Below are 22,162 nucleotides of genomic sequence, written 5' to 3'. Positions count from 1 at the left end.
ACCCCCACTAAAATCTGTAATAGTTACAGGCAAAAAAAACATCGCTGCCCAGAGTTTTTATGCTCTTTTTTCATGTATACAGTAACCTTTTTCTTTTATCTCCTGAACTTACCAGCAACACTGTTTTTCCAGGGTGGAGAAAGGAGTTGAGTTTATTAAGCTAAAGAGGTGAGCTTCAGACAGGAAGCAGAGGGGAGTGCTTACAGCCCAGTTCCTTCACACTGCTCCTATAACCACTGGAAAAACTCCAAGCCGTCTCCTAGAGAGACGAGGCCTGAGTAAAACCAGTTAACAGAGGTCTTGGGCAATGTTTGAAAAGGCCAAAAAGAAAAGCAATGGAATACCTCCGTCTGGTTCCTCTCTCACACAGGACTCTTTCCCACTCTCACCTGCAAAACACACACCATCCCAAAAAAGTCAGTCCAAGGTTTTCCACCTGTGTTTCTTGGCCATATTTAGCCATCTTTATTATTACTTTCATGACTGCTGCATGAAGTCAAATGGAGAAAAGAGGATCATGAGCTCAGAGCTAACCTACACACCTTCTGCACCTTGCCCTGAGGGTTCTGTAACAGCAAGTACTCTCCCCCTTCTGCATTCCAATGGGCATACAAAGGACAGAATCTCACCCCCTCCTCACACCCTTTATCCTTGTTCCTCAGGAGTTCCCTGCTGAACTTTCACCCCAACTCTGGGTACAAGCGGCATTACCCACAAAAATTAAAGGGAGTGTTTTTATGGAACGACAGCAGCAGCAACAGGAAAAAAGGATGGGGAAGGAAGGAAGTTCAGCCTTTGTAGCCCACTTAAAAGCCCCCTGGTACAATGCAGCAGGAGAGGGCATTTTTCAGAGTCTATTCTGCTGATGTAACTGGAACATCGTTAGGGGCTTCCAGAAGTCCAGCTCCAACCCCTCCTCCGGTATTGTCAATGGCAGAAAGAAAAAAATTGCTCTGACCCAGCAGCTTGGTTCTGCCAAGATCCAGCTCTAAACACACCAGATACACATATGCAGCACAAGGGCACAGCACAGTAGCCGAATGGTAGGACAGTACAGCCTCCACTTGTAAAAATAAAGGTTGGAGACGCCAAACAGCTGGAATCAATAAACTATGTTCCCCAGGAGGACAGGTCAAAAATGTGGCAGGCCAAATCCTTCTGCGATTGCACCAATGCTATTACGAGTCTAGGAGGCAAACAGGACTGTCGTAGACCATCTGCAGGTTCACCTTGTGCCCTACCAGTTCTCGAATGTTATTGATTCCGTATTTGATCATCGTGGGCCTGAAAGAAAACAGACAAGAGCCAGAGCTAAGCAACAGAATGATATAGTGTTGATCACAGGGTGTCTGGAACTCCTATACATGGCTCCTCTGCATTGCCCTGTACTTTAGTATGCTAAGTAATTAAGTAAATACAGCTTAAAAGAATATGGTGTTTTCCAGACATCTGTGCTCTCCCTCCCCACCAAGCCTTATCCTTGAGCATTTCACCAATCCACTTCTGCTAGGTTCCCCACCCCCAAGATAATCCGAGACTTATACTGTCTTGGCAGGATGCTAAGGATCGTAGGGAAGAGGTGACCACTGAGTTCCCGCACAAGTTACAGCGCACATCTGGGTCTGCTTTGAAGCACTCTGAATCCCCACCCCTTCCAGCACTATTTCCTTCTTGTGAATGCTGTGGCATTTGAGATGTGACCGCTGCTTTAAACACAGAACACAAGCGATCGGGAGCAGAGGCAGGCCAACTTAATTACCTGTTATTGAACATAATCACCTTATCATGCAAAATATTAAGCAGAGCAACTGCTGAAAAGGAGAAATTAGGTCTCACCTGATCATTTTCGTTCCATTAGTCCTTCCACTATTCTAGAACCTATAGGATAGTTGTGTCCATCAACCAGCAGGTGGCCACAGAAAACTGAAAACTGAGCTGAGACATCTCTCTTGGCATCAAGTCCAGCAACTCAGTATTTATGCAGACAAGCAAGCAGTAAGGAAAAACTCAGAATAAAACACAACTACCTTAAGCAACTCGTTAACCTAACACTAACCAGATGAACAAATGTGTGGTCCTCTCATCTATGGAGAACTTGTAAAGAACAAGAGATACGCAAGAAGAACCATGCAAAAAACATCTCAGAAACCTAGGGCGGGGCCTCTGGAGTAGTGTGAAAGACTAATGGAAAGAAAACGATTAAGTAAGCCCTACTTTCACCTTCCATTACCTAGCTTCTCACTATTCCAGAACATGTGGGATATTGAAAAGCAATTCCTAGAGTGGGTGGTATCCTGGTGCTCATGCCCTGAACACTGAAACTCCAAAACTGACTTCTGAGCGCAGCACAACGTCCACCCTGTAGTACTTGGCAAAAGGTATGTGTCAATGTCACCACCTTGCAAATATCCGCTGGAGACAGCAAGGTAGTGTCCACCCAGGATGTTGCTGTACATCTTGTAGAATGAGCCTGAAAGGCGTTAGGAGCCTGATTCCTCGCAAGCAAATAAGCTGACACGAAAGTCTCCTTCAGCCATCTCGCAATGTTCTTGGGGCTGTGGAGAGACGAAAGGGCAAAGCCCTGAACTGAAAGTGACAGACCAACACCGCAAAATGTAGAAACCTCTGATGTGGTTATGCAAGTACATCTCCTTGAGATCAAGGGCAGTGAGAAACTCTCCCGCTTGAACCAAGGCTATGACTGCTCTGTGTCTCCATACAAAGGAAAAGGAATGGGACTTGGTATATTGCCTCTCTAAGACTACAATCAAACCTGGGGCAATGGTTTATCTTGTACCTAGGGCAATGGATGGTTTGCCCAGGGTCACAAAGAGCTGCAGTGGGAATCAAACCCAGTTCCCCAGGTTCTCAGGCCGCTGCACTAACCGCTAGGCTACTCCTCCACTCCAAAGGCAGGACACATGAAGGCAGCAGTTTTGACCTTTGAGATCTAAGGCTGGACAAAAGGTGCCTTCCTTCTTTGGGACAATGAAGTAGACGGAGTATCTGCTTTGTCCCTGTTCAACCTAGTGAACTGGAGCAATGGCCTGGAGCACTAGCAAGGAACCTTGATTGATTGGTTCCCTTTCAACAAGGGGACTGCAAGAAAAAAGGAGCGACCGGGTGAGAAAACTCCAACTTGTAACCTTCTATAAGAATATCTAGAGGAAGAGAAGAGTGGCCCCCCAGTCACGCATCATTGCAAAGCTCTGGAGGTATTGGGGGCTCTAGCTGAGAGAACTTCCTGTCCGCATGAAAGGAAGATTGGCATGCCTGAAAGTGAGACCTCCAACCATATCGCTGACAAACAGGCCAGTACCGTCTGTTGTCTCGAAATAAAGATTGAGAGCCCCCTGAAAACAGGCAACCAGAGGCTTTTGGCTTATCCTCCAACAACCACTGTGGCTTAGTTCCCCCATTTCTTTCACCAAGATACCGAGATGTTTTCCAAATAGCCACTTGCCCTGAGAGGGCAATTTAACTAGACTTGACTGACACTACATCTGCTGTCCACTGCTGAAACCAGAGTTGCCAATGTGCTGCGACAGCCAGAGACATACTATAGGCTGTAAACCATAACATGTCATAAATAGCATCCGGCAAGTAGGCCAACCTTGCTTCCAGCACTGGTCTCGTGCTGCCCACTGCTGATACCATTTTAGGCATGCTCTTGCATAAACAAACTGCATACTGTCGCTTGAAAGCCCCAAGAAACCACTTCAAAGGCTTGTTACAGCGAGCCTTCAAGCTTTCTATCCTTTAGGTCTTTTAGGACAATACCCCACGTTCCACCGGCAAGCTAGTCGTCTTAGTCACTGCTGTAACCACAGTCTACTCTGGGATGTTGCAATTTATTTTTCTCCTCTGGAACTAGCGGGTAGATGCGAGCCATAACTGGACTGGATGCCAAGAGAGATACGTCTCAGCTCAGTTTTTGGTTCTCTATCTCCACCTGCTGGTTGATGGACACAATATCTCACAGGTTCTGAAATAGTGGGAAGCTATGTAATGGAAGGGCATATTTTTTACAATCTTTAAAAAATAATTCTTGATTTCCTTGCCAGCAGGAGTAGCTCCTCCCCTCACCCTCCTTGCCCCCGTCACATGTAAAAGTCCAGAAACAAAATACAGAGCAAAACCTTGGCCTCTCCCGCAGGTCCACATCAATGCCCAGAATCTTTCTTGTGTACTTACCGCTCCAAGGAGAGCCCCCAAGCAATGACAGACACCCCTGCTGGAAGTCCCATGGGCAGCAGCATCTCTGGCCGGAACATCCCCGAGTTTCCCACCTCCACCCATTTCCTCAGTCCTTCAAAGAGATGAACAGAGTAGAAAGGATTGTCTTTTTAGAAATTATAGTCACATCCCTCTTTTATCCATCTCTGCCTAGCTGGATTCTCTCTTGCAGCCTGGGTACCAAAAAAAATACAGTCCCAACTCTCTTCCCCTCCTTCAGACAAAAGCACACAGATGGTTATGCATATGTTTTTGAAATATTCAAATAATGACATCTCACGTGAAAAGGCTCCTTGCAGTAAAAGGTGATATTGAAATTAACAGAAGTTCAAACTTTCTCCCCATCTCTCATTAACTAATCAGAAATCCAATTTTGGAGGATTTCACACTTTCTCAGATCAAGACAGAGATATTATAGAATCTGCAAACACCTTCCGGAGGAGCATTTAATTAGATGATTAAGCCACGAATGCTCTCAGAGTCCTTAAAGGTTTGGGGTGGAAGAGGGGGATGCTGCATTTCTCTTGCCGCTCTTCAGCCTTAACTCAGAATAAAGACATGCATTTTAGCCCCCATTAAGCAGGGATCGCCATGCAAAGGAACTTAACAATAACTCTTACTTCTCAGTTCCAGGGTGGAGGTGTAGAAAGATGGGTAACCTGACTCCCTGCTTCCCCCACACTGACCTCCATTACTCCAGAGCCTTCACCGACATCCCCATGCACCCCCCCCCCCCCGGATCACATTTAGCGTGCTGTCCGGGGGTCAGAAAGAGATGCCATCCTCACCTGTGTGGTAACTGAACACTTCCATACTGGGCTCAGTGTATGGGTTATAGGCTGGCTTGAAACGCAATTTGGTAATTCCTGTCAAAACAAAGAAAAGTCTTAGGTCTATCTGCCTCTGAATTCTTTACCACGTATTCACCCTGACACCCCCCCCCCCCCCCCCAACCAGTTCTCCCATGTTTTGACCCCCAGGATTAGGCAGCTGCGTACATCTAGTAGCGCTATAGAAATGATAAGTAGTAGTAGGTTATTCTCTTCTGTTCCTCTCACCCAGGGTCTGCAGGCTCCCTCCTCCCTCCCCCAACAGGTCAGATCTCCATGAGCAGATTTAAAACAACCTCTTTACCCTACTGATCTGAGACACACAGGTCACTACACTATGCCTACAACTCTCAACACAGGAAAGAGCACAAACACCTCATTACCCAATTTGGTGAAAAATTCTTTCAGGGTACCCATGAGGTCCCCCAGCGTAAGTCCATAGTCTGCCACCACCCCCTCGATTTGATGGAACTCAGCCAGATGGGTGGCATCCAGTGTCTCGTTTCGGAAGACTCGGTCGATGGAAAAGTATTTCACGGGGGTGAAGGCTTCCTGCAGGAGAGGAGAGGGCAGTTACCATAAGTATCCAGGCCCGGCCGTGATCCCATGCTTCTGCTTGCCCTACAAAAAGAAAAGGTGGCGGGGGGAAGGGAGACCCAAAGGTGCTTTTGAAGTCTGGAGCCACTGCAAGGAGCTGTGGTGAAGCAGCCCAGGGTTATGGAGTGACAGATGCCCCACCTGCAAGGCACAGTTGCTGGTTTCAATCGTCAGCCAGCAGGGACAGAAACCCAGTTACCCAAACTTATAGGAGCTTTTATCAGAGCTCAGAGCACTCCTCCTCTCAAAGGAAATATCCCGACTGAATAAAATTTCCCCATCTCCCTCCTTACATCTCCGGCCCCATACCTGTTGAGCAAGCCGATAGAGCATACGGGCGCTGACTGCTGTCGTGTGCGTTCGCAACAGGTTCTTCTGTGCCTCCTTGATGGTCCAGTCATACTTGTACCTGGTGAGGAGAGGGGCAGCTGTCAGCCTTGTCCCTCACATCTACCTTCCTCATTGGAGGAGTGGCCTAGTGGTTAGGGTGGTGGACTTTGGTCCTGGGGAACTGAGGAACTGAGTTCGATTCCCGGCACAGGCAGCTCCTTGTGACTCTGGGCAAGTCACTTAACCCTCCATTGCCCGCCGCATTGAGCCTGCCATGAGTGGGAAAGCGCGGGGTACAAATGTAATAAAAAAAATAAATAATCGGCCTCCCAATATCCAGGCCAATCATAAATACATAAGTATTGCCACACTGGGACAGACCAAAGGTCCATCAAGCCCAGCATCCTGTTTCCAACAGTGGACAATCCAGGTCACAAATACCTGGCAAGATCCCAAAAAAGTACAAAACATTTTATGCTGCTTATCCCAGAAATATAAGCAGTTGATTTCCCCCAAGTCAATTTAATAATGGTCTATGGACTTTTCCTTTAGAAAGCCTGCCAAACCTTTTTTTTAAACCCTGCTAAGCTAACCGCATTTACCACATTCTCTGGCAACGAATTCAAGGGTTTGAGTGAAGAAACATTTTCTCAGATTCGTATTAACTTTACTACTTTGTAGCTTCATCGCATGCCCCCTAGTCCTAGTATTTTTGGAAAGAGTAAACAAACGATTCACATCTACCCGTTCTGCTCCCTTTACACCACCCCCCTCCTTACCCTTGTGAGCCATAGCCCCCTTCAGAGTGAACCTTCTTCACTCGCTCCAGATAATCCATAGGAAACTCCGTGGCCTCTGCTGGATCTGTAAATGGTAAATAAACGTGATCACAGCACGGCTTGTGCTCGGTGCCTATCTGCTCCTCCTCCACAAGGAGACAGCTCCCTGGCAGCCAAATCTGAGAACATATATGGCACCCAGTAGATCAGAGCAAGGCTACAAAATAATCACCGTACAAAACAGACATGAGATTAAGCTGCTCTGCCCTTCTCCCCCTCTCATGTGACAAAGCCAGGGATTAGGGGACTGAACAACTCATCTGAGGGGATCAGAACCCTATAGTTTCAGATTTTTGTCCAGTAGCGCAACCCCTGTGATAATGTTTCAAAGCCATGCCAAGTGACATAAGAAACTGGTGGGGTCATGTCATTTAGTGCACTGCTGCAAATAAGGTTTCAGCACAGAGCCAGGAACCAGAGGCTCGGAACAGACTACTTCCAGTGAGGGAATACAGTCATTTCAGATGGACAATGGTCCCCCACCTCCTGAAGGAGGGTAGCGCCCACACCGGGCAGCTCAGGACTTACCCAGCAGGAAGAAGGTGTCATGCTGATCTCTGGCAGGGTGCTGTTGTGGCTGGAACAGGGCATCAAAGTTCCAGAAGGAGCTCTCGATAAAGTTGTTTGTTGGCATTTCTGTGAAGCTAAGAGAAAGGGTGTGCGCAGGGGGGAGGGTGAAAGACAGATGAGAAATTACTGAGGAAAAAACCCCAAAAAAACCAAGAACAAAAGCACAACAGCAATACAAGAGAGGGAGTGGTGACTTTGGGGGAGGGGGAAGCTCAGTGTGGAGCAGAGAATGATATGGGGACAAAGTTTGTGCGAATCCCTGCGCACCCTGTCTCCGTCCCTATCCCATCGCTGCAGGCCCTGTCCTCATCTGCAGAAGCCTCAAACATTTATGATTTTATATTTTTAAATCTTTTTATTAAAGTATAAAAAGGAACAATATTCTGTGCAACTGTTGTTTATAAAATCACAAATAGAAAACAATAACAGTGAGCAACTGTAATAACCCCCCTCAACACCACCTTTTACCCTTCCAACCCCAATGACAGCTGACTTCTACTACCCCAAGGAACCCTAATCCACCTTATTAAAATGTCCAGGGGTACAAACTACAATCCACTCTGTATGCCCTACAAAGCACTACTATGATTTTTTAATCTGTGCATGAATAAGAAGTCATCAACAATCTCAGGATTCAGTCTAGCTCTCCTGTCTTCCACAGTCCTTCCCGCAATAGAAAATGTCTTCTCAGATGTGCTGGTAGTAGGAATGTACAGGATCCCCATGCAAATTTTGCAGTTGTGGCCAGCACGTTTGCTTGTTTTTCCAAAAAATCAAAACATCGTTGTCTGCATCACTCGAACATAAATAACTGTCCGATTCATTAACAGCCTTCAAACTAGAGAACAGCACAGGGACAAAGTTTCTCCCTGTGGGTTCTGTCCCCGTCCCCACATCATTCTCTAATGTGGAGTGTTTCAGCCTATCATAGCTCAACTAACACATCCAGCTTCATGCCCTTTGCTGTTAAGGATTTCTGTGGCATGAAATTTGGGGAGGGGGAGGATTTTGAGGTCCTAGGTTCCAATGCTCACCCCTCTACCCTGCTGCCACATAACCAAACTTGTGCTCTCTTTCATTTTCCTGTGTTAGAGGGTCGGGGGCAGTCTCCCACACAATCTAAATAATAACCCAGCAGCACAAATCCCCACTCACCCCATTTCCAGAAAGATCTGCCGGAACTGGGTCCTGACCTTCATTAGGGGGTGCAGATGGCCACAATCCGGCATTAACCCCAAAGCATCAAAGTTGTAGGGCTTAAACATTTTGTCACGCCAGGAGCCACTGGGGAGAAAAAGAGAAGCAGAAAAGGAAGATAGAATATCCATGGGGGAATATGTAATCATGCATGGGCCTGGTCCCACTTAACTTACACTTCCCTCTTTCATTAGAGGTGACCTTCATGGGTCAGAAGAAGCTGGAAGGTAACCCTCAGACTGATTATTCTTGCCTGCATGCCCCTCCTATCCTATATAATAATTCTCACCTCCAACGTTCTGACCTGCCTGGGACCGTGGCTCCCTCGGAGTTGGTCAGGAAGGCTCCGTAGATAAGACTGACGTCACTGGCCGCATTATGACGTGACCCTAGCAGACCAACTCCGAGAGAGCCACGGTCCCAGGCAAGAAAGCACGTTGGAGGTGAGAATTACTGGTAGTGCTGCTGAAGGAGCTCTGTCGACGATAATGGCGCCGCAAACACCTCCTCCCCCCTTCTGTCGTTTCAGGGCCTCCCTTCCACTCCACCCCTCTCTGGCCCTCCCCTTTGTAAGAGCTGGCTGCTTAAAAGTTTTTATCTCCTGCATGCAGGGACGCCGCTTCCGTCAGCCTTTTCTTTCGCCTCCGTTTCAGCTGTTCCTGTGGTCCCGCCCTTGAGGGCGGGACTACAGGAACAGCTGAAACACATGCGAAAGAAAAAGCTGTCGGAAGCAGCGTCCCTGCGTGCAGGAGGTAAAAACTTTTAAGCAGCCAGCTCTTACGAAGGGGAGGGCCAGAGAGGTGGGGAATGGGAATGGGGTCCTGAAACTACAAAGGGGGGGTCCTGAAACGACACGGTGGGGGGAGGGGATTACTGGAAATCCACTGGAAGGGGAGAGGCGGGTCCTGGAACTGGAAGGAGAGGGGGGTCCTGGAACTCAGGGGGGGGGGGGGAGAGAGGCAGAGCGGGAAGAGGGGGAATGAGAAGAAGTGGGAGGGGGGTCTGGAACTCGAACAGGGGTGGAAGAAGAGGGGGAGGGGGTTCTGCAAACTCTCAGTCTCATACACTCTCGGTCTCACAAAGAGTCTGTGTATCGCACACACACTCTCACACTCGCTCTCTCTCACACACACTGTATCTGTGTGAAACACACTGTCTCTCTCTCACACACTGTGTCTCACATACGCACTTGCACACACTGTCATTCTCACACACACACTCTCTCTCAGACACACTCGCACCCAGTCTCACTCTGTCACACACACACACTCGCACAGTCACTCTCTCTCTCTCTCACACACACACTCTCTAAAACATACACACTCCGAGGAAAACCTTGCTAGCGCCCATTTCATTTGTGTCAGAAACGGCCTTTTTTACTAGTTTAGTGCATAAGTACTCAAGTATCCATGTGGTTTATCCACGGCTTCCCAGCATGCCTGTGCGTCTTTGCATGAGCCATCTGTCCAAAAGCTGCTGAGCATGCAGCTGATTGCACAATAAAAACTAAGGGAAGGACAGCAACTTAAGGCACACAGCGCGATCTTTGGGCTAATTGCTCAGACCCACACCACCACCTCTTCTTCGTTCCCAATAGATTGGGAGGTAGGGGGGTAGAGGAAAAATCTTTTTCAAAATCCCACTATGTAGCAAAGTAATTAGGCACCAGTGAAATGAGTATTTTTCAGTTTAGGCTTTTCCAAGTTCAGTCCTCCAGGGCCGTGAACAGGACCAGTTTTGCAGGATATCTGTAATGAATATGCATGAGACAGATTTGCATGCTCACCAGTACCATTTCATGCAAATCTCTCTCATGCGTATTCATTAGAGACCCTGCAAAACTGGCCCCTGAAAACTGAACTTTATTCCAATACAAAGGCTGAGCTGACTGGACAGGCAGAGCTCAGAAAATGCAGAATCATCTTCAGTTTTGTCAACTGTTGCAAGGTGTATTTTTCTTAACTATTTGTCTTCTTTTTAAATACTTATGTGCGTCTCATTTGCTGACGTTTTGATTTTTACGTCAATATTTAATGAAAACATTCGACGTGTTATTTAAATAGACCACTAATACAATGAATAAATGATAATCTTTCTGAGACTGGTGTATATGAGCTTCCTCACATGAAAGAAGAAATGACTCGGAGAAACTGGCAACAGTCTGGAATAACTTGTTTTACAAAAGGAATCCCTTAAAAGTACAGGAGTGTAGACTCAGGCACTCTGCTGCAATACAGTTCTGCCATAGGAAATGCTTCTGAATGATCTCAAAGCCTCAGCCAAGTCACATAAGAGAGCAGGAAGCTAAGACCCCTCCCCTCCTCCACCGATTGACTGTGGACTGTCACCTGGCTATCATCTCCTGGGTGAGGTCCGTCTCCTGCTTTGTAATGGTTGTGCTGAAGGCACTGCCCTTCCTGATCATGTACGTTTTCACAGTCCTGCAGCAGAGAAGAGAGACAGGAGAGAGGATGAAGTATAACGGAACTCGTACCTCTATCGCATATGCACATACACACACGGCAGCAGGCTGCAAAAGGGGGGGGGGGGGGGGGGGAATGGGATCCTGAGAGAAGGCAGCGGGTTACACATACTGCCTCCGGCTCAGAGCAACCTCCTTTCAAAAGCCAACACACAAGAAAAGAATTGCCCTGCAAGACCACTGAAGGCAAGAGACACTAGGGCAGCAGGTACAGATAATTTGATACACTGCCTATAAAAGTATGGGGGAAGCAAACAATGCAAAACAAGGAGCAGGCATCCAGAGGCCAAAAACCAAATTTTCCAGCTGCTAGGAGTCAACTACTGAACCACAATCTGTAACCTTCAGTGTTCAAAAGATGAATCAAAAATTGGGGACTGGCTTATTAATACTGCCCTCTAGAGGCCTTATACATAATTACAAATTTAAAAAAACAAACCAACAATTCGTAGCAGCCACTATTCCTCACCCCTGTGAAATTTATACCCGGGTATTCAGATCTTGACTGTACCCAGGTACCAGTGCTGATAAGCAGATAGAAGATAGCTGACTGAAATTATTCGGGTACCCAAATAACTGTCTGGATAAGTTAAGAGAGCAACATAGCTTATCTGGATCATTAAGTGGGTACTGGAATTGTGATCCCACGTGCGGAGCGCTCCAACACTGTTACTGGGACAGTCAGGGGCTGGCCCCTGGGAGCAGCACATTTCTGGGTTGCAGCCACTGCTACCTGGATGTCACAGAGTGAGTGTCAGTATTATCTCTAGTGAGCTGCAACATTATGCAATGTTATAACCAGAAATGAACAGTGGTTATTCTGAACATACTTGTGATATACAGTATTTAAAATGGTCAAAACTCTAGTTAATTACACTTTCTGTGTATACTTCCCATGGTCTCGTGGGCTGAATAAATTTCAATGGCTGGTCGCATTTGACCCTCAGACCGCAGGTTGCCCAGCCCTAAGTTAGAGTAATGTGACGCTAAGAAGCTAACTCGTAGGGACTCACACTTCCGTCAGGAGCTTCCGCTTCTTCATTTCACTTTTCTCCTTCTCATCCAGGCTGGCTGCCTGTCCCTGCTGCACCAGCTGCAGCTTCTCCTTCACAGAATCCTGCACGCTCTCCACCTGCAACATACCAACAGAGTAAGGATGGGCCAAGAAACCAGGGAACAGGTTTTTTTTTTTAGTTCCATTTGTACCCCGCGCTTTTCCACTCATGACAGGCTCAATGCGGCTTACATATTGTATACAGGTACTTATTTGTACCTGGGGCAATGGAGGGTTAAGTGACTTGCCCAGAGTCACAAGGAGCTGCCTGTGCCTGAAGTGAGAATTGAACTCAGTTCCTCAGGACCAAAGTCCACCACCCTAACCACTAGGCCATTCCTCCACTCATAACTGCCATAGGCCATGTTGCCTCGTTCCTCTCAACACCTAGAGGAGCGGAGACACTAGAGCTGCAACACCGGCAAACTCAGGTTCTACCGTAAGAATGTCAGATGTGCCATGATGAGTCAAGCTCAGTATCCTGGGTCCTACAGTAGCCAAAATGGGTCACCAGGATGTACCCAACAGAGCTCAAAAACAGTAACTACTACTATTACTACTAATCATTTCTGTGGCGCTACCAGACATACACAGTGCTGTACACATTATATGAAGGTACTTTTTCTGCTCCTAGAGGGCTCACAATCTTAAGTTTTTGTTCCTGGGGCAATGGAGGGTTAAGTCCACTCCTACCCTGTCTGAGATAATATTTAACCATCTCTCTGACCTCATGTGCAACTTTCTTCAAATCAATCACCTTACTTTCAAGTTCTTCCTACTTTCTTACTCATCTATATGTTACAACTTTGCCTTACCCTTCACTACCAATTATAATGTTCTATTACGTATTGTGCTGTCAGTAGTATACCATGCCATACTTTGTATTGTTACTTGAATATTTTTACTTGCCTATTGCTCATGTCTGATCTATTCTTACTGTACACCGCCTTGAGTGAATTGCTTCAAAAAGGCGGTAAATAAATCCTAATAATAAATGACTGGCCCAAGGGTAACTACTGGACTTCACTGAGCCTCTGGCTAACAGCTCATGTACTTTTTCTCCATGAACCTGTTTAAACTCTTTTACAATTCAGCTGTGCTAAATGCCTTGACCACATCTTCCACCAACCACGTACTAAGTAGGGGGGGGGAACCTTTCCCAATTTGTTAGTTTCATGGGGTCTCACAATGTCTTATTTGAAAGGATAACTAACTGTTCTCTATATTTATGTGTGAGGTAGGAACCAGGCAACAAGGAAAACCAGGAAAATACTGAACAAGTAACCACTTAAAACCATTATTATTTTTTTTTTATAAAAATGAGGTGTTTTTTAAATTAACAATTATTAACCAACACTCTTCAAAAGCAGAGATGCAGCCTCCTCTGGGGTTCAGCTGGCTGCATGCTTTTTAACACAGGCTCCCAAAATGGGACGGACAGACATTAACATCACAAACCACAGACAGAACAAGAACAATCTCAATGAACTCTTCCTCATCCCCACCTACTCACCGATCTGAATACCCGAGGCCCTCCAGATGCATTCTTATCCAGGTGGATCCACTTGTTCGACATAGCTTTGCTGAAACCCACCTTCCCAAACGGAAATTTCTTTAAAAGTAAACAGACAGCTAAATAAAACATCTGCATTGAAAACGTAAAGGCAACAATGTAGGCAGTCTAATCATGCCACAGTATAACACCCTGACAAAGTGAACTGCAGAGATATTAATAAGTACATTCCCTGCTCCAGTGGCTGGCTGTGTTGCTTAAGGATGATAAAGGGCTTGGCCGGGGTACAGCCTGTACGGTATTACTACTACAGAGGAGTGCTCCTGTGCAGCATCTCAGAGGTCTTCAGCTTACCATCAGCTCACTCTGAAGCAGGCCCTCAGCTGGGAGACTCTGAAACACCCGGGCCTCATGACTGCCTTCTTCCGCAATCTCCTTCCCTTCGGCTGTCAGCTCCCAGCGCTTTGAGGACAGCTGTTCCACTTCAATAACCTGAAGGCCAAGAAAGAAGAGGCAAAGACATTAATTATAACCCTCCTTATTCTAAAGCAGGGAACAAGTAACATATACAAGAATAAAAAACAGAATACAGTAACTTCCTATATGCATCTGCACAACACTCTGTACGGTTGTTTATATAGGGCACTCCCTTCTTGCCTCTAAAGGGAGCTGAACAGAAGAGACTAGAAAAAAGCAAGCCTTTCTGGCAAAGGGAAAACACTGTAAAGTTCAGTTTTTTTCTCTTTTATAATAATGCTAACATTTATTAGAGTAAATAAATGGTTACAATAATTCTTTTATCCCAGTCCAAATTTCAGTATAAGGAAATAAAATCTCTCTCTCTCTGTTCCCTTCGGAAGCTGTCAGATTCTGACCTAGTACAAAAGGTACCCAGGCTGAAAACTGAAGCTTAATTTTGTCCAATCACTTAATGCCTTATATTTTCTCTCTTACTTATCTGGTATTCTTCAACTCTGACCTCTAAGGTCACCTTCACATAATTCTGTTTCTTTGGTATTTTTCTCAAATATTCATCATTTGCCCTTTGTAACCTCTTTACCTATCACTCATTGTGGTCCTTCACTGAAAATGTCCCTGTGTTATGTTAAAAGCCCGTTTGAAACAGACAGACACTTGTTAAACTTTATAGCCCATTAGGACGGTTAAGCAAGCCTGTCTATAGTCTGTGAGAAAACCAAGACACAAGCTAGCTAATTGCCCTACTAGATCGGGAAAAGGAATGTTATACAAAGCTGACTGATTTGAAAAACCAAACAGCTTTATACACTGTCCTGTTTCTAACCATGGCCAATCCAGATGAAAAGAACCCAGAAGGGTCCCAAAGGGTAGTTCTATTGTCTGTAGATAGCAGGGGAGATTGTAATGGAATAGAATTTTGAAGATTGTTTTTCAACCCTGTCTTGAACGACCAGTGCACTTGGGGTCTGTATTGTTGATTAGAAGTAATTCTGTTTGAAAATGATTGTTTAAGTGTTATCTTGAGAGATTGCTTTTCAACCCTGCTTTTGTCTGATACTTTGACAGAAAGTAACTTTTCTTGGAATGCAGAAGATAAGACACAGCTCTAACTAATTTGGTATGCAAGGGGGAGGATGGTTCCTGGTTCTTTCCCAGGACCAGCTTGGCCACCTGGACTTGGGAAAGCATGTGATCATGTTCCCATACACGTAAGCATAGAGGGATTCTGTAATTTTCCCTTAGAAGCTTTTAGTAACTTTCCTTAGGCTCTGGACATGAGCTCAGAGCCTATAAAAAGGGAGGGCTTGTCACAGTAAGGTGGAGTTCATCTGTGAGTAACGTACGGACTACGCAGAAATATGTTCCTGTTCTAAAGCTCCTAGATCTCATGCTGCATGAACCAGGCCCCCCCAGCTGTTGAGAGCCTGGATGATGGAGAACCAGTGATGATTGTATGTATAGTGTAATTATTATTTATATAGCTAATCATGGTGTTTGCTTCTTTTCCTGGTCTAAAGAACTCTTTGCATTGCTTAGATGTAGAGACCAGTGATGTAATGATTGTTTATACAGCTAATCCTTGTATATGTGCTAACCATTATATGTTATATATTATATATTATATATATTCTATCATTATAGAATTTAGCTCCTCTAATAAAGGTTTCATTTACTCATTACGAATCCAAAAGAATCCACGGTAATCATTGAGCAGTCTTTGTTAGTGAGACAGGCTGTAAATCCATAGCGGTACAGAGATGCAGCCACACTAGCCAGTTATGCAGCGCTGCGTATGCCTTGTAGCGCTATAGAAATGCTAAATAGTAGTAGTAGTAGTTATGTCACCAACATGCCTGAGTTCTCCGCTAGTTTACAGAACTTTGAACGTGAGTAGGCATGCAGGGGACTTCTGACACTAGGTCAGTCTTCCTAATCTAGGCACCTCAGCTGGCGGCAGCTCTCTCTGCTCCGCTGGCAGGACTCACCAACGCAAAAAAAAAAAACCCGAAAAACTTTAACTGAAGGGCCAAACCGGCACACCCAAATCAAGGTCTAACCAGAAGAGGGTTTCATAGGTACTCACCTACCATCAGTCAGAGACCGAGAAAGGTCTGGAAAGATAAGGAACCCACCCCTTCCGCTTTCCCTTGTCAAAAATGCTCCAGTTGCAGAAGCAGGCTCCCTCTGTCAAGCATCGACTCCACATGCAGCTCTTTCCATCCACTCTCAACCATATTTCACACCACAAAGAACCGTTTCAATACTATACGAAAGAACCATTTAATCCTTATTGATTTTATATACTTCCAACACATCTCTTCTCAGCCAGTCTTTCTTCAAGCTGAACATTCCCAACATGCTTAGCTTTTCTTCATCGGGAAGCTGTTCCATCACTTTCATCATTTCAGTCTCCCTTCTCTGCACTGTTTCTAGTTCCGCTACATATAAGTACATAAGTACTTCCATACTGAGACAGACCGAAGGTCCATCAGATCCATTATCCTGTTTCCAACAGTGGCCAATCCAGGTCACAAGTACCTGGCAAGATCCCAAAATAGTACAATACATTTTATGCTGCTTATCCTAGAAATAAGCAGCGGATTTTCCCCAAGTCCATTTTAATAATGGACTTAGGGAAAATGAATATGCACAAACTTGATTTGCATACACTGCCTTCATTATATGCAAATCTCTTTCATGCATATTCATTGTGGATACCCTAAAAACCTGACTAGCAAGGGGTACTCCAGGACCGGACTTGAGAAACACTGTGCTAGTGATTCTAACAACTTTGAATAATTCTGTCATCTTTGTATTGATCCTTTTGCTTGACATTCCCTTTTCCTGATCATTTAATAGTTAAAAAGCACCAGTCCCTGTCCCCAAGGCCTACTACTACTTACCTGTTTTCTATCTTTGAGACAGCAGTTCCCAAACCATAATAGGCCACTACCTTCTATTTCAAAGGATTTTAATTCTTTTAGGAGTCAAATGACTGTGGCCGGCAAGATCATGGGAAGTGCACACAGAAAACAGCCTGCACTAATGTCATTAGCAGAGTTTTGTCATCACTGGAACCACCGAAGGATAGAAAGGGACAAGACCTGTTTGACAGTATTAGCAACTGTTTGAAAAAAACTGTATACAGTAACAGACCATTCTGGTAATAATTTATGTTCATTCTGTCATTACATCTGAGGCAGTTAATTATATGGCACATTTGTTACTTTTCTGAATGAGGTCCTGACATTCATGCAGCCCTCTGTGTACAAACGTTGCCCAACCCAGTAATAAGTCAAGGGACACTCAGTTCTACATCTATGTGGATGAAATCCAACTACAGCCCTGAAAAAAACTGACAACCTGTTTAACATCAATTTAAGAATGGGCTAAAAGCAACAAACTATGCCTGAACCCTAGTGGAGGAGTGGCCTAGTGGTTAGGGTGGTGGACTTTGGTACTGAGGAACTGAGTTCAATTCCCACTTCAGGCACAGGCAGCTCCTTGTGACTCTGGGCAAGTCACTTAACCCTCCATTGCCCCATGTAAGCCGCATTGAGCCTGCCGTGAGTGGGAAAGCGCGGGGTACAAATGTAACAAAAAAATAAATAAAAAATCCCTAACACAAGTGGGTATATACCTGACATCCAAATCTCTTTTAAGACATGTGAACTTCCCCTTATATCACAAAGTCAGAAACCTGGGACAGACAGCTAGAATCAACACTTCCCGTGCACTCCGCTCCATGGATAAATCCTTCTTATCTGTTCCCTTCGCCACTACTGCCAACTCCAGATTTCGCGCCTTCTGTCTCGCTGCACCCTACGCCTGGAATAAACTTCCTGAGCCCATACGTCTTGCCCCATACTTGGCCACCTTTAAATCTAGACTGAAAGCCCACCTCTTTAACATTGCTTTTGACTCGTAACCACTTGTAACCACTCGCCTCCACCTACCCTCCTCTCCGCCTTCCTGTACACATGAATTGATTTGATTTGCTTACTTTATTTTTTGTCTATTAGATTGTAAGCTCTTTGAGCAGGGACTGTCTTTCTTCTATGTTTGTGCAGCGCTGCGTATGCCTTGTAGCGCTATAGAAATGCTAAATAGTAGTAGTAGTAGTAACACTTAACGCTAATCTCTCAAATCTAAGCAACTTTTAGGCGCTGCCTCTATCACTTGTGACAACTATCCTGCCTTCTTTCCATACATTGAGAAGGAAAGTCTTGCCACGAGTGGTTCACACACCATAACATCATCAAGACTCTACATTGATCCAACTACAAAGGGTTTGTATCAGCCCAACTGATTCAAAATGCTGCAGAAAGACTGACAGAAGGTTGTAAGCGATCTGATCACATCACACTATACCTGCAAAACCTTCACCAGTGCAATACAGAGCTAAATTTAAAACTCTCTCTCTCTCTGATCTTCAAGTACTATTTCCTTTAAGAGCCTTGAAGAACAGGATCTCCCTCTACACACCTCCAAGTTTGATGAGGTCCTCCCAAGGAGGATCCCTAACCACACCCTCTCCAAAGGCCATCACACAATATGACATCCGTCAAGGAGCCTTCTTCGGAGTACCCCATACTTCCAGAAAGGCTTTAACACAAGACTCAGTGTGTTTTTTCTAGCAAAAAAGGTGCTGGTACTCATATGCTAGGCCACCATTCGGGGTGGGGTGATCACTGAGGGACTCATCCCACAATAGCCAGGCTCCCTGCAACCAGTCACAGAATCTTCTATGACAAGGCAGAATTGGTATGTAGAGCTTGAGCTCTTTCATTAAAACTTGGGATCCATGGGTCAATTTTAGCAGGCAATGGAAAAGATGCCGATACTCAATACCCCCAAGTACCCCCTCAAAAAAAGCTCTGACAAGACTATTTCTACTTCAGGAAGTAGGTGAAAGCTTGGCCAAACAGACATAATATACTTCTCTCATGCCCTTTCATTCCAGGTCACAATACATGACATTCGTCCCCAGCAAAAGGCCAGAGCAGTCAACATACACTCTTCTGCTGCCTCTCCACACACTCACAGGGGCGCAGACTCAAGAAAAATGTCAGGAAGTATTTTTTCACGGAGACAGTGGTAGATACTTGGAATGCCCTCCCGCGGTAGGTGGTGGAGATGAAAACGGTAGCGGAATTCAAGCATGCGTGGGATAAACATAAAGGAATCCTGTGCAGAAGGAATGGATCCTCAGAAGCTTAGCCGAGATTGGGAGGCGGGGCTGGTGTTTGGGTGGTGGGGCTAGTTCTGGGCAAGACTTCTATGGTCTGTGTCCTGAAAATATAAGCAATAAATAAATAAAATGGCAGATACAAATCAAGGTAAGGTATACACAAGAAGTAGCACATATGAGTTTATCTTGTTGGGCAGACTAGATGGACCGTGCAGGTCTTTTTCTGCCGTCATCTACTATGTTACCTTTTCCAGGAGGGAGACTTTTGGCTGGTCCTGGATTTCTGTTAACCTTATCCTAGTGCATTACGGAACCTGCAGCACTGATTTCAATGGCTAGAACCACAGACTACAGAATGACATAGGGACAAAGTTTGTCCCCACCCCATCTCCGTGGGCACTGCCCTCATCCGCAGAAGGCTCTAACATTTATCTCTCTATATAAAAGGCACCTCCAATGGTCTAAATTTGTAGTTGCAAGATCGCATGAGTGTCAACTCCAGACTTCGTGCCTTCTGTCTCGCTGCACCCTACGCCTGGAAAAAACTTCCTGAGCCCCTACGTCTTGCCCCATCTTTGGCCACCTTTAAATCTAGACTTGCTTTTCACTTGTAACCACTCGCCTCCACCTACCCTCCTCTCCTCCTTCCTGTACACATTAATTGATTTGATTTGCTTACTTTATTTTTTGTCTATTAGATTGTAAGCTCTTTGAGCAGGGACTATCTTTCTTCTATGTTTGTGCAGCGCTGCGTACGCCTTGTAGCGCTATAGAAATGCTAAATAGTAGTAGTAGTAGGACTACAAATACTACACTGTTTTGAGTTGTACATTTTAAAGCAGGACTGGTGGAAAAGTCTCCCTCCTGGAATGGGTAGCTTGGCAGCTCTGCATGCTTCTGCTCCCCACCGCAATCCGGGACACCCATGGCACCAGCACGGCAGTACCGGACCGTCCTCCTTTTTCTGGAGCCATATGGTAACCCTACCTATCCACCTCCCCTCCCCGGGCTGCACTTCCTGCTCGGTTCGCCTAAGTATTGCATCAGCCTCACCTCCCCTAGAGCCTGCAGGCTCTTCACCGCCCCCACCACTTGCTGATGGTCCAGGCCCAGCGCAACTGCCAAACCCAGGCTGTCCAGACTGTCACCGCTGCCGCCATCCTGTTGCTCCAACCGCTTTAACAGCAACTCTGCCACCGGGCCGTCCGCCATGCTGGGAGGAGCAAAACCGGGATCAGCCTCTTCCTTAACAAACACGTGTTCCGCTGCCGGGGGACGCCATACTGGAGCAGGGCGCGGCTGTTAGTGCGACGTAAATCAACGCGCGACGTCAGCTCGCGGCGGCCATGTCTGGTGCGGCTTCCGTGCATTAGCTAATCGCTGCCGCCCCCCCCCCCCCCCCCGGCTGACGAACGGAGGGAAGGTCTTTCACGGATATACTGAGGAGGATAAAACAAAAGTTTATCAGCGTGAGGAACAAATGTGTTTTGGGTCTTCTTAGCCAACCCGACAAAAAATGTTTGAATAAGACACCTGAAATAATGTAACCCAAAAAGTAGATGACGACAGGAAGCATGCATAGGACCCGATGTGATTGTAGATTATCAGCAGGGAACTTGCACAGTGCAGACCACCCGGCCTTCAGTCTAGTTGGGTCTCTCCTTCCAAAGTTTTCAAACACCCTCCACCCCTACCACTTCTTTTCTGGTTCTTCCCAGTTCCCAATCTATGTATTTTTAGTTATTTGCAAAATAGAATGCGTTTGCATGCAGTGGTAGAAGATCCTGGCCAACTTGGGTCTATTGTGCAAGTAATGCACTTAACGGTTAATAAGAGGAAAAGATGGAGGGCAAAGGAGGGGGGTGACAGAGAAGGACGCTGGCACTGCAGACCGTTTGGCAAGGCTGGATCTCTTCTGTCCTGGGCAGAATATCACCTGTACAACAGAGATGCCAGACTGACTACGATCTCCCGTCACTGCAAGCAAATTTATTTATTCTTGTATCCAAAGCAAGTTTCGGTTCAAAGTGGCTTACAATTTGTTTACAGTTTGCCTTCTGGTGGAAGTTACTATAATGATTTATATTCAGGAAGAGACTAACTGATGTTTACGATTAGGCTTTGTCAGGCAGTTATTGGATCATTAAAGTGATACATAGTTTATTTCCAGCTACACGATGTTGCTTATTTTCTGTTTTCTTTTTCCCTGCATGGTGGCAATGTAATAGGAAGATTAGGGTGTACTCTTTTTTTTTTACCCATGATAACTTTGTTTAATTACTTCATGATGGTACTTGTGAGGCAGCCATGGCATAATTATATATATAAGAAATCATATGAAGGGTTAATTCTGTTAAAAGCTTGGTATTTGAATTGAATTCTTATTTCAAATTTCAACTTTTACTTTGTAAGTGAAGTGAAGGTATGCCAGATGGTTCAGATTATATTGAACTCTAGCGTTTGCCGGGCTGGGTTAAAAAGGTCAGAGACAGGAATTTCTTTCACCCTTGTGAATAATGAATGCTAGCAAACACATATGTATTTTATTATGAGCCGGCATATTGCAGGCAGTTTGTTTAGGATTAAATAGAAAAATGCTTAGATAGAAAATACTATTTAGAGAGAGAGAGGCAATAGATTAGTATTTACAAGTTTTTGATATTTAGAATATGTCTTATAAGAAATACTGATTCTGTGTAGTTAAATGTAGAATACCTTTTTAAATCTAATGTTACTCTCTGCTGTATTTTCTAAGCAAAGACTGTAGTGAAGAGGCCAACATGTGGTTTGACTTAGCCATAGTTCTGGCTGGTTCAATGTATAAGCTGATAGGTGAAAAAGGT

General features: G+C 45.4%; 1 protein-coding gene across 1 annotated transcript; it reads right to left on the bottom strand.

The window, feature by feature from the left end:
• Positions 1-119: 119 nt before the first annotated feature.
• Positions 120-20,593, bottom strand: FARSA (phenylalanyl-tRNA synthetase subunit alpha). Its single transcript, XM_030196998.1, has 13 exons — positions 20,373-20,593; positions 14,003-14,140; positions 13,649-13,747; positions 12,095-12,213; positions 10,948-11,040; positions 8,558-8,686; positions 7,361-7,476; positions 6,773-6,857; positions 5,973-6,072; positions 5,450-5,618; positions 5,025-5,102; positions 4,195-4,309; positions 120-1,284 (listed from the first exon to the last, which is right to left on the bottom strand). Exons 1-13 carry the CDS (start codon positions 20,529-20,531, stop codon positions 1,179-1,181), a joined length of 1,506 nt encoding a protein of 501 aa, XP_030052858.1. The 5' UTR covers positions 20,532-20,593; the 3' UTR covers positions 120-1,178.
• Positions 20,594-22,162: the final 1,569 nt, after the last annotated feature.

The sequence above is a fragment of the Microcaecilia unicolor genome, chromosome 3 (assembly GCF_901765095.1).
Source record: "Microcaecilia unicolor chromosome 3, aMicUni1.1, whole genome shotgun sequence".
Taxonomy (NCBI): Eukaryota; Metazoa; Chordata; class Amphibia; order Gymnophiona; family Siphonopidae; genus Microcaecilia; species Microcaecilia unicolor.
The sequence above is the reverse complement of the archived record's forward strand: the minus strand, read 5'-3'. Positions and strand labels throughout refer to the sequence as shown.